We start from the raw sequence: 12944 nt of genomic DNA, 5'->3' as shown, positions 1-12944 counted from the left end.
AGAACACATCTGATTTCAAAAGCTATAGCTGAATATCGGTGCAATACAAACTGTTCTTTGACATTTCTGAAGCACTGGCAATCTCATTATGTTTAAACTTCCTGCTTATAACTGCTTTTGAACTTGTGATCTGATTAGAAGGAAATGCACAATGCCCACCAAAAGAAATTACTTGATGTGTTGATTGTTTTACTGTGTGAATTTATTAAAGTATTTAGTACAATATAAATTACTTTAAGTATACATAGACTTATTAAAGAATTTTAGTAATATATACAGTACATTTAATTCAAATTGACTCACGCGCTCACTTTCTCATTCATCAACAAAAACACCATTTCTCATTTAGTTAAATAGCTCAAATTTTGCACAATTTTACATCTAAGCTATCTACTAAGTAAGGACATTTCGATTTATCAATATGTAAAGGTTCAAAAACCTATAATAGAAAAACTAAATACCCCAAATCTTAAAAATGCTCGGACTGATTTTATTGAAATTTGGTAACATAGAAAAAAGATTAGCTGCCCCATATTGTAAAATTTGTTATGCTAACGTACTTGCTCTGGGGTGAGACAAGGCTTTATGCAACCAAAGGACACTGCAGAAGCAATTGACGGGCCACGTAAACAGCACCTCTAGTCAATAAGGATGGATAGATGGCTGAAAATAGGGCTGTGTCCTGGGCATGAAAAATTCATGTACAGACATGATAATGTGTGTCGTGTACAGTCTTAGAAAGTTCAACAAAGTACAAGGAAGATGCAAAGCTCAATTGTTATTAAGTGTGCTATAAAGCTTCAGTGAGGGTTTCAGGCGCTGTGAGCATAAGTGTTGGGAGGGAGAGTGAAGTAGATAAGGAAGTAGTGTCCTCGGGTCTAAGACAAGCTGGGACCGATGCTGGCAGTTCTTAATGGGTCCCTCACAAGCTAGTCCATTGTAATATATATTCACATTACACGTATGCTTACTTTGAACAGGGACGCCCAACTTTGCCACTTTCCAAAATTTTTTACATATAAATTTACATCTGTTGACTGATCTGTGGACAATATGCAACTGCTGAAAAACACAAAAATAGGTGAGTGAAAGATGTAAACAAATTAAAATTATAAACATCTGATAATGATAATAGTACATATTGACAATTCACATTATTCTTACTGAAAACCCATTTCAGTTTTAAAGAATCCAATTTCCTAGTTGTGTTTTGCAATAGCCATCAACAAAAAGTGAAATCACTGGGAAAAGCAAGAATTGATCTAATGCAGGAATGTTTTACTCATGTGCAGTTGTCTATAGCATGTTCAAGAGTAAGCAGCTTCAGTGACCTAATATTGTTATTATTTACTAGTTGACTGATGCCTTTATTCAAGATGACTTGTAACATTTGAGATACCATTGGCCACATTTCTTTTGGTTTTCCAATTGGAGCACAGAGGTGGAAAGTGACTTGTTCATGGTCACACAGTTCCATTAACAGGACTTGAACCCACACCCTCAGGGTTTCCAGTCCTAGGTCCAGAGAATTAACCACTATACCACACTGCCTGCCAATAATATTTGGCCATGGTTTATTAAAAAAAAGAAACTAATACAGATAGTCCCCAGGTTACGAACATCCGACCTACGACTTATGAATGGGGCCACAGCTGTGACGCATGTGCCTCAGTAACTGCTGCTCCATTATCTTCGGCCTGGGGACGCTGCAAGCGGTGGGTGGAGGGGGGGCGATTTCACTGCTCACGCAATGTAGTGTCCCTTGGGCGGCTCCTTGCAGCAAGCGGTGACCCATAGTCCATAGTCACCGGGGCCACAGCTATCGCTTGTGTGCAGGACGGAGGCTTGATGGGGTAGTTCGCTGCCCGCCCACTACGCCGCCGCAGATACTGTCATAACTGGACGCAGGCTGGATGGAGCGGAGGGGGCCGTTTCATTGTTCGCTCTGGGTGGATGGCTGGTAATGCTGCAAGCGGTGACCCGGTTGTGGCAGAATGGAGGCCATTGAGGGTGAAGGGAGCGGCGGGGGTTAGCAATGTAGTGTGCCTCAAGTGGCTGTCTGTTGAATGGGGGCAGTGGTGGGCAATTCACTACCCGCCTTTGGCTGCACCGTGTTCATTCTCGGTAGGCAGACACTGCTGGCAGCATACTGTAGTGGAAGTGACTGTGTGGTGAACCGCCCCTCGCCGCTCCCATTCATTCTCAATAATAGACCTGCTTTTAAAGTTACGCACATAGCAGGAAGTTGTCTCTTGTCAGTACATCAGACGTGTTGATGACGGGTGCCTTCCTGCTGTGATAGCGTGTACAGTGTTGTGCAGAAGAGCTCATCTTAAGCTTTTGTCTTCACCCTTCAAGAATGTCTCTGAAACACAAATCTGATGCAAGTGCCGGTGATACAGTAAAGAAGAGAAAAACCATTGCCATTGAAAATAAAGTAGAAATAATAAAAAGGTCAGAGAGAGGTGAAACTCCATCATTCATTGGTAGAGCACTTGGTTACAGTCGTTCAACAATAGCATTCATTAAAATAATGTACCTGTTCTGACTTGTATACAAATTCAACTTAAGTACAAACCTAGAGTCCCAATCTCGTACGTAACCCGGGGACTGCCTGTACTGTATACAGAAAAGTACTTAGTTGCAGAGTACTTGTGATACACCTAATGAACCAATTGCACTATAATTGTCATCCATTTTCTTATGAGATTTCCCAGGCAAGGCGGCTATTTTTAAAATACAGTGAATTTTTGTTTCATTTGAAGGCATGCTTTCTAAATTTTCTGGCACAATCAGTGGAGTATTACAGTTTGAATTTAGTTGCAGGTTTTTGAAAGTGAAACTGGTCCAGAAGGAGTTAAATAACAGTTCCTGTTATCATTTGTGAAAAGCTGTTATACAAAGCAAATGAATTTGAAATTAAATTAAGGTTTAAAGGGCAGCACGGTGGCACAATGGTAGCGCTGCTGCCTCGCAGTAAGGAGACCTGGGTTCGCTTCCCGGGTCCTCCCTGAATGGAGTTTGCATGTTTTCCCTGTGTCTGTGTGGGTTTCCTCCGGGTGCTCCGGTTTCCTCCCACAGTCCAAAGACATGCAGGTTAGGTGCATTGGCGATCCTAAATTGTCCCTAGTGTGTGCTTGGTGTGTGTGTGCCCTGCAGTGGGCTGGCACCCTGCCCTGCGTTTGTTTCCTTGTGCTCTGTGCTGGCTGGGATTTGCTCCAGCAAACCCCCCATGACCCTGTAGTTAGGATATAGGATCCTAGGATATAGGATATAGGTTGGATAATGGATGGATAGAATTATGGTTTAAACAAACATTCACAAGGATATCTTGAAAATTTTATCAAGTGTATCTGTGTAGAAAATCAGTCATGCCTATATATATATATATATGAAAGATGAGGACGCTAGCTTTAAAAGCGAGTCATAATAAACCGACAGGGTCAATATCTGTGGTGTTCTTTTGTTTAAACACTTCAATTCACAATTGATGTACAATTACATCCATCTGATTATTATATATATATATATATATATATATATACACACAGTAGAGTCTCGCTTATCCTACCTTCACTTATCCGACATTCTGTATTATCCGACGTCCCACCGCAAAAAAAAAAACATCAATCAGCAACAAGAACTGCAAGTTGCGAGCATGAGCGTAGTCTATTTTTTGTTGCTCTGAACTCTACCGCAGCTAATTACAGTGGAACCTCGGTTTGCGAGGATAATTGGTTCTGGAAATGTGCTCGCAGTCCAAAGCACTGGTACTGTATATCAAAGCGAATTTCCCCATAAGAAATAATGGAAACTCAAATGATTCGTTCCACATCCCAAAACTATTCATAAAAAATGATTAATACAAAATATAAAGTAAAAATACATAAAACAAATGAATCTGCACTTTACCTTTGAAAAGAATCATGGCTGGTGTGAGTGAGTTTCTAAACTTTTGTGGGATTCCACCCAACGGGACAACCTGCGGAAGAGCGTCCCAAAGCAATCGCAGTCTCCCAGCGCTGTAGAAGTTTGCCGTAAAAGCGAATCTGAAAAGATCGCGGACATGCTATAAGCGCCTGCCGTCGATGGGTGATACATGGAACATTATAAATGCGCAGGGCACAGTATTACTTGGCTACGACCCTGCCTGACTGCTGTGTCTGTGTATAGGAGAATGGCAGATCCCGCTACAATAAATAACTGCACTGTTGCTGTTTCAAGCTGAATAAAGCTGATGTTGCTAAAGTACTGAGACTCCGCTTCGTGTTTTCGGGTGCAAGACGGGGACTCGCATGTCACAGCACGCATGTCATAGCATGAACGTCACAGCAGAAACACACACACACGCAGTCACAATGCTGTAGTAAACAGTATACGCTCGTATGGATGTTTGCTATATGAGTGACAGAGTTAAGGCTCCAGAAGCTGCAATTAAATACCTTGTGCAACAAGAAGAAGCTACAGGAATCGACATAATGATGCTGCAAAGATGGTGAGACTTGGCAGCGATGAAATGGCACTCGTCAGGAAAGCAGACTACGATCAAAAATTTCTTTAAATCATCACAGGACTGAACTTTTTAAGTATAGTACATACTGTATTTAACTTCAGACAATTCTGTAACTGTAAGTTCATTTTTTCAGTTAATTTTTTCTGTTTTGTTATAAAACATGATTATTAGGTTCGTAATGTGTAAAATTATAACATAGTTTTACGTTTAATAGGCTTTTTCTTAACACCTCCCATTAATCCAACATTTTCGCTTCTCCGACATTCTACCGACCCGTTTATGTCGGATGAGCGAGACTCTACTATATATATATATATATATATATATATATATAGCAGTAAAATTGTTTTCTGTATTTTTATCTGCGTCCAGCATATTACTGCTGTTGTAGGTAGCACTGGTCCACATGCCTCTATCTGTATCCTCTGTCTCTGCATCTGTCCTTGTGGTCAGCACTGTATGTGAGTGGAGCCACTTACAAAATTAAAAAATCATCTGACTGCTAGGTTAATTTCTGGATTGTTAAATGGGTGGATTTCATTGTATGGGTTCTTCACCAGTAGCCTGGGAAGTCTCAGTCAATATCAATAAAGAATTGAAATCTGGAACATAATCTGAAACTTGCATATTAGTTGTAAGCCATTACACCAATAAGTAATGTATTTAAAGTTCAAATGAGGCATTAGAAATGCTACAAAACCAAATTTCTGTGAACAGGCAACATTGAGCATTGCATAAATCCAAGAAACTCTGGTGACTCTGGTTTGTCTGTTTCTCCTGTGTTTGGATGGGTTCTTTTTCAGTTACTAATTTTTTTTCCCTACTACACCCCAAATATGCATGTTTTAAGTTACTTGCCAACTCAAAATTTTCCTCAGTATCTCGTAAGTATGGGTGTGTCCCATCCATGGCTAATTCCTGTCTTGAGGCCAGTGGTTAGTATTGGCTTGATCACCCCATAACAACACTAATGCAAAAACAACTGGAATGCACTAAGCAGTTTTGATAAAGAAAATAGATGAATATTCCTTTTAGATGTAGTTCTGTTTGTAATTTGTAATATGTAAATCTTCAGTATAGTAAATAAGAAATATTATTCATATTTCTGTGTTGTATCTATGAGCTCATATTTTTCTGTGTGTGTGCTAGTATGGAATGTTTGACAGGTGAGTATTTCATATTCAAGGTTTTTACTATCTTAGAACAAGTCATTAACTAAATGAGAGTAATAGAGTTTGGAATGTAAAGTATATTGTAAAGGTGTTTCTGACGATTAAAGTAAAATATAAGATTACAAGTTTACATTTTGTTAATCTAACATTTTTATAATAATAACTAGCTCTTTGGAATTTCTTTCTGAACAGAACATGGTTACTTTTAATAATCTGGGAGCATTACTTGGTCGTTTAGCTCCAAGATGTTCTGACCCTCACCGAGTTGTACGAAAAGAAGCCATGGATTGCATTTATACCCTGCTTTACATCCAGCTGCGTTATGAAGGTAATGGGTGACCAACAAACAAAAACTAATTACAGGAGGGTTGGGGTGGGAGGATTTGTGCTGTGAAAATTTTCAGTGTTTTTGTCACATGACCATTTCAGTTATATTTTAGTGTTTATGATTACATTTATTTAGGCTAATTCAGACACTTACTTAAATGATGGTTGCATGGAATGAACTACAGGTTTGCCCTTGCAATTCAGGGTTTTACGATCAGAGTATCTGCATATTCATGGGTTTGTCATCAGTAAATAAATGGAAATTATTTTGTGAGTTTTTGCAGTCTATTGCAGAAAACCGCATATGACGCTGTAGCAATGCTACTTAAGTGGTTGCCGCAAGAGCTGCTGGGTGAAAGATGAGGACGCTAGCTTTAAAAGCGAGTCATAATAAACTGACAGGGTCAATATCTGTGGTGTTCTTTTGTTTAAATGCATCAATTCACAATTGATGTACAATTACATCCATCTGATTACAGTTTTCTCTGAATTTATGTTCTTGTCCTGTGCCGCCTTATTTATATCATTTCAACAGTGTTGGAAAATGTCTTCATCTGGGAGCGCTCCTAACTTCTACAATTCTTCACATACATTGACATTAAGGTAGAGCAAAACTTTACATAATTTTCAGGGGGCTGTTCATAGGGGATTTCATTTCATAGCTACACCACCATCAATTACATTTGCAAAAATAGTCTGTGTCGTGTTTATTATTTTCTGCTTAGTGTTTTGTTAAATTTATTTCTTACCTATAATATTAATCATCTTTGTCATTTAATACCATAAATATATACATAAGATTATTATAATAAATTACATTTTATGAAAGTTTATAGTCCACTAAAGAACTGCTGGACTGCGCACTTTGTCTAGAGGAAGCCACACATCTTTATATCAACCGTCAGCCCCACAAACGGGATTTGCCTGCACAGTGATTATTCTACCTCGCATTTCTTTCAGTGTTTTGCATCTTATTTAGTGCAATAAACTTGTTATATACAGTAATCAAGGGCCAAAACATTTTCATAGATTTTCATATATAAATCCGTGTACAGTATGTGTGTGTGTGTATATATTTATGTTCCAGCTTCACTTCTGAACGGCTGGAGAGATTTTCATGAAATTTGGTACACATGTTTCTCATTGGTCAACTAAATCAACCCTAACCCACCCCCTTCTGGGTAGGGTGGGGGGTGATCTTGTGGTCTTGTATGCATGTTATCATCCAGTTGCCACTCGGAACAACCACCAGACAGAGAACTAGAGGTAACTGCCAGCATTCTTTATGTTTGACCACCACAGTGCCCCTGTTGCCTTTGAAATTTAAATGGAGTTGCCCGGTACCGAGCATCAACTGAATGATAACATACATACAAGACTGCAAGACAAGCACATTAGTGAGTCTTCATTGTTTGTTAATTTATTTTTATTTTTAAAGTTGTGTTTTTTTTTAAATTGTATTTTTCTTAATTAACAAAATATATGTATATTTTCCTCCTGGGCCACACCGGGTATTTCAGCTATGTTAGCTAGTTAAAAATAATTAACAACCTAATTCATAATAAGTAATAATAAACACAAAAATAATTTTCTATCAAAAATACTTTCTTTGAGCAATGAATAAATAATAATTTAAATATGATCATTACAAATTAACAGATTAATAAATGGATTATATTCAATTAATAAAAAAAGTACACACTAGCCCACACGTCTATTTCATGGGAAATGCTAATTTACAACTTCATTTTATCATATAGAAAATATATTTTTTCCTGATATTTACCCATCTTAAATCTTACCCAAATAAGGTGCCTGTTTTTTACTTTTCTTCCTTGAAATTAATGTCACATTATTCACATTTAGGTGACTTAATTTCTTTCACTCACAGAACTTGATCTAAAGTTGAGAAACATATTGGTATTTGTCAAGTTTGACATAAGAGCTAAAAATATTCTATAGTGATGCTTTGTGTATTTGTTGCTGAACAAGCTCGGTTGCATCCTTGGCATTTTGCAGTATTTTGACATGCAGTGACGTTTGTGCCAACTCTGTGTTCAGAATTTTCCAGTTACTTAGTTTCCGGTTTTCTGTTTACCTTTCCTTGTTTTTCTGTCTTCAGCTCAAATCAGTCATCAAAGCTAATGTTGTTCCACTAATCTCTTTGCTTACTTTTCATCCTCTTTACAATTTGTCTACTGTTTCCAAATTTAAAGCTAGTGGCCACCTCACATGCAACGCTGTGTGTAGCATTTTCTGGGCCCTCACTGATATTTTAAGCTTGGTAGTGAGGCCTCTCTTGTCCTCCCCATCTTTTGGAAAGATAACTTAAGTAACATCTATTCCCTAAAGTTCCATACTATCTGCATATTCGGTTTTAATTTTGCACTGACTATACCTAACACCTCATTACCTTTATGATGTGCATCTGGCTGCTGATCCCAACTGTCATCATTGACACAAAAATACCCTGACATGTTTTTTCACATTCTCTATGTTGATATTGTCCATTGATTTATGCTTTCTATCCTGCTCTCTCTGGTTTCCTATCTTCCATTTCCTACATATTCTTTCTCCTGGACTACTATGTTGTTTTTCACACTTTTCTCTAGGAGAGACTGCTTTCTCTGCTTACAACTGTTGTTAAATTGACACTGGCATTACTCTAGCAATCCCCTGATTCTGTCTACTTTTAATTTTTAGAAATGCCTTTGCTTGAACTTTCTGTGTCATGAAGCAATGGATCATCTAGCTCCAATATACAGACGTTTGCTGAAAAACTAGTTGGTAGCAGGTTGGTCTGTGTTGAAATCCCAGTCTTAATAGCTAACTATCGGATTTGTTGCTTTTTTCTATGTATTCTTCTCTTTCTCTTGGGCCTACACAGACTACATTCATTCTGAATACTCTGGAGACTTCTTTTTACAGACTGGCATAAGATTTCACTTTTTTAATACATATTTTTATCATAAGTTTGCACAAACGTGGAAGTATTTCACTTAATCCTTGTTTAGAGGGTTTCCTTACAACAGTCATATTCATATATGTTAGAAGGAGTTTCTTTTTTTCAAGTTTGAATATTCAGAATTAACCAGGAAGTTGAAAATCTCTACTTTTAGCTTTGTGGTCCTGCATATGACTATAAGAGTTAGGCTGCTGTGGCCCAGCCTGTGCTGAGAGAAGTATAACATCATTCCTGTAACTGTTACATGGAGATAAAACTGCAAGAAATATTCATAGTTTGTGTGCCTTGGAGTAGTCACCTGAATGCTCCTATCCCGACAAAGCATTACATCCATCAGTCATTACAGGGATGTGATTCTCTATGTTCAAGTTCTCCATTTGTAAAATATGTAAATATAAAGAGCATCCAATTTATGTAAAAGAGATCTCGCATGATTTTAGAGAAGTGCAACTGCAGAATACAGAGGAGGATTTAAAGTCTGTATGTAAAATTTTTGACCAGTCATAAAAAGCCTTTGCAGTCCAATCCTATGTCAGCCCTGTGTATAAGAGAATCATGGTTGTGTCTTCTTTTCCTTTTTTTTTTTTAGTAAATACAATAAACAAAATAAAAGCCAAAAGAGTAAAAATTATCAGTGCATCACTTTATGCATGTGGAGTCACTTGAATTAGTCGCTACATGAATTACATATTTGAAATGAAACACATCAAAACATGATAAACCTGATGTCACATAATATTTACATATTCTGGTAATGTTTATCCCAAGTTTACTGTATATGTAATAAATTACATTTTTACTTCACTACTTTTAATTGAGTTCAAGTTTTTTATTTTGTTTTTCTTTTTTGTTTGTTTTTTTTATTCTTTAAGATCTTTTTATTAAGAGAATTTGGGTCCAGTTCAGCCTAAATGTTAATATATTTGCAGAGTTTAAATTTCAGGTCAGGAATATAAGTGTTGTTCATTTTAATTAAGACATTCCATACAATTTTAAGATGTGAAGGTCAGTCACTTCATTCATCAGCTTACAGGATGAATAAAGCAATTACAAATGATGTGACTTAGATCTAAGACGTTGGGTGTTGTTTCATCTAAAACTTTCTTCAAGGAATGGTCAAGAGCTTTTTCAGAATTTGACCAGAATGTTTCAATCTTGTTCTAAAACATGTATGTTTGGTGTCCACTTAACCTTCTTGATGTTTGAAGTTTGGAAATTCTCTTTACATAGCTGTGTAAGTTGGGTCTAGTAGTAAAGTCTGACATTATTTAATTTCATTAACTGTAAAAGTTTGGGATCTAGTATTGATTATATTTTTGACTGAACTGTGTTTTACTTTTTCTTGTGTAATTTAGAGTACAAGTTAAATACTGTATATTTTAAAAATGACCTAATCTTGTGGCTCTCTGTTTATATAGAGCACCACAGATACATGGAGCAAATTAGCTTGTCACGTGGGAACCTTTAAATCTGTCATGTTAGCCTTATATTAGACACATTAGAAAAATAAGTATTGTAGAGATTGGTTGGGCTGAAAGGCCTGTTCTTATCATAAGAAAACTTAATGTCTTTAAAATGTAGTGTTTTTAGTGTGGAGACTCAGATCATCATTTTTATTTTCTTTCAGGATTTGCTCTTGACTACAAGGATGAAGCTGTTGAAAGTTTGATAACACTTCGGGACAAACTTGATAATCCTGATCCTACTGTTTTATATCGGACCTGCTCGGAGCTTACAAAGGTAAAACACATAGTAGTAACATTATTGTGCATTGATGATTAGATATATAGTACTAGGTGTTATACCGTGTTAGCCATTATTAATGTAGTGAGAAGTCAAGCAAAATAACACCTTTTATTGGCTAACTAAAAAGATTATAACATGCAAGCTTTCAAGGCAACTCGGACCCCTTCTTCAGGCAAGATGTAATTATTAAATTTTTGCTCATAGTACATCTTTTAAGGGAGAAGTGCTTATAACTAATGCACCAGTGCTTTAAAAAGTGATCTAAAACAAACACCACTTACAATATATACTGTGTCCTCTTTAACACATTTCCCTTCTATGGTAGTCAAGATTTCACTGTCAGATTTTTTTTTCCAAGTATTCCTAAAGTGTAGTTCCATTTGTTGCTTTAGCCATACATAATTTTTAAAGAATTAAATTAGGTTTCATTTGTTAATTAACTGTATATGGACAGAGAGGAATCTGTTTAGAAAAGCAGGTGTTAAACTCCTCTCAAGTTTTGTGAATAATGCCTATTTCCCCATTTGTTTCTTATAGTGTTGTGTTAAAAAAAATTATCACAATTGTATTTCTCTCTCTTGTACTTGGCATTGTGATGTTTGGTAGACTGTATTAATCGTAGAGGGGAATTGTCTTTTAACGTGACCATTGGTGGTCAGAGCATAGGTTCAGCCATTGTACAGTGCCCTGGAGCAATTTTCAGTTTAAGGGCCTTGCTTAAGGGCCCAGCACAGTAAAATATCCCTTCTGGCATAAATGGGATTTAAACCGGCAACCTTCTGCATACCAGTACAGATCCTTAACCTCAGAGCCACAATTCGAAGGATTTAAAATTTAAGAATAAACCATTTTGACAAATTTTGTTGAATAATATATAACATTACTTAACAGAGACAGGTTGAACAGGTTCAGTAATTTGAGTGCATCTTTTAATTGACCTCTCTTACATATTTGAATATAGTACATTATAAACTGTGATGATACTTTAATTTAAAATAAACATGATTAAATGATTTAGTTTGCTAAATTTAACCATGAAAACACAAAATATTTGAAAAATATCTATCCACTGTAAATCTAAAACTTGTACAAACTGTGTGTCTTGTTACTGTGACATTTCTGTGATCTGCTGAGCTTTCTCCAATGAAATGAATGAAGGAACAGTCACCCCATCTAGTGGTTATTTCTGAAGCTCCTAGCTCATTATCCAGAATTTCAGTTAGCCAGCCTTCCTTTGTGGTAATCAACTGTAGGTAATCTGGTTTGTACTGTACTGTACTATAATTATATAATTATGGTTATTAATGATATGTAGTTGTTATTTTTTAACAGATAATTAGCAAACGTCTTCCTCAGCATCAGCTAAGCACACTTATCTTCATGCTATTTGAAGGATTAGTGGATTCACAGCCCAATTGCTCCAGGGCATCCAGTGTTGTGATTAACACCCTCTTAAAAACCCGTGGGGCTGGACTGCAGGAGTTGGTAAGATCATCATTACATTCTTAAAGTGAAACTTAAGTCTTGCTTATAAGAATTAAATATTTTTGCATAAAGTCCCTAGTTTAAAATGTTTATGTTAATTAGCCTTAACTATAAAGGAGCTTGTGTTATAATTAAAAAAAAAAAATCATATGCTAATAAAATATAGAAAGTAAATTTTTTCAACTCATGCAAAGTGACAAGTAGAGGTTTTTAAAAATCATTTATAGATTTTCTAAATAAAGTTATTTAAAATCTTTGTCATTATTTGTGTATCTAATGTTAAATCTTTTTCCTTGTACCAAGTTCATTTTTTGCATATATTTTTTATTTCAAATTTCATTCAAGACGCTGGAGACTACAGCTGTAGTAAATTGTGAGATACCAGTAATTCGAAAATCAGATGCGTCATTTAGCATCATTTCTTCTTGGTATATTAAAATAGCTAAAAAGAGCTTTTGTGTTTTTATTAATAACAGTTCAGTAATTTCTTCAACCCTTTAATTTTAGTAAGTTATTTAGGTTTGTGCATTATTTGTAAACAAAATATTAAAAATTCTTACCCAATATAACATCGTTGTTACCTGTAAAACTCCCCTGTATTTGATGTTGTTATAAGTTCAGACTGATAAAAGAAGTCACTGATATGATATCTTTGGCTTTAGTTTTTTTTTTTTTTGTAAATCAAATATCTCTGTCAGAATTTGCCAGTTTTGCATATACAGTGATCCCCCGCTAT

At 36.1% G+C, this 12944-nt stretch overlaps 1 protein-coding gene across 2 annotated transcripts in view; it reads left to right on the top strand.

Annotated features, from left to right (window-relative positions):
* The window catches only part of mroh1 (maestro heat-like repeat family member 1), a 126117-nt gene that overhangs the window by 84613 nt on the left and 28560 nt on the right, over window positions 1-12944 (top strand). For both annotated transcript variants that reach the window (XM_039737601.1, XM_039737600.1), the window contains 3 exons: window positions 5878-6013; window positions 10605-10717; window positions 12056-12208. In XM_039737601.1, the coding sequence (XP_039593535.1) occupies window positions 5878-6013; window positions 10605-10717; window positions 12056-12208 (402 nt within the window). The remainder of the gene's footprint in view (window positions 1-5877; window positions 6014-10604; window positions 10718-12055; window positions 12209-12944) is intronic.

Source organism: Polypterus senegalus, chromosome 15, assembly GCF_016835505.1.
Source record: "Polypterus senegalus isolate Bchr_013 chromosome 15, ASM1683550v1, whole genome shotgun sequence".
Taxonomy (NCBI): domain Eukaryota; kingdom Metazoa; phylum Chordata; class Cladistia; order Polypteriformes; family Polypteridae; genus Polypterus; species Polypterus senegalus.
The sequence above is the reverse complement of the archived record's forward strand: the minus strand, read 5'-3'. Positions and strand labels throughout refer to the sequence as shown.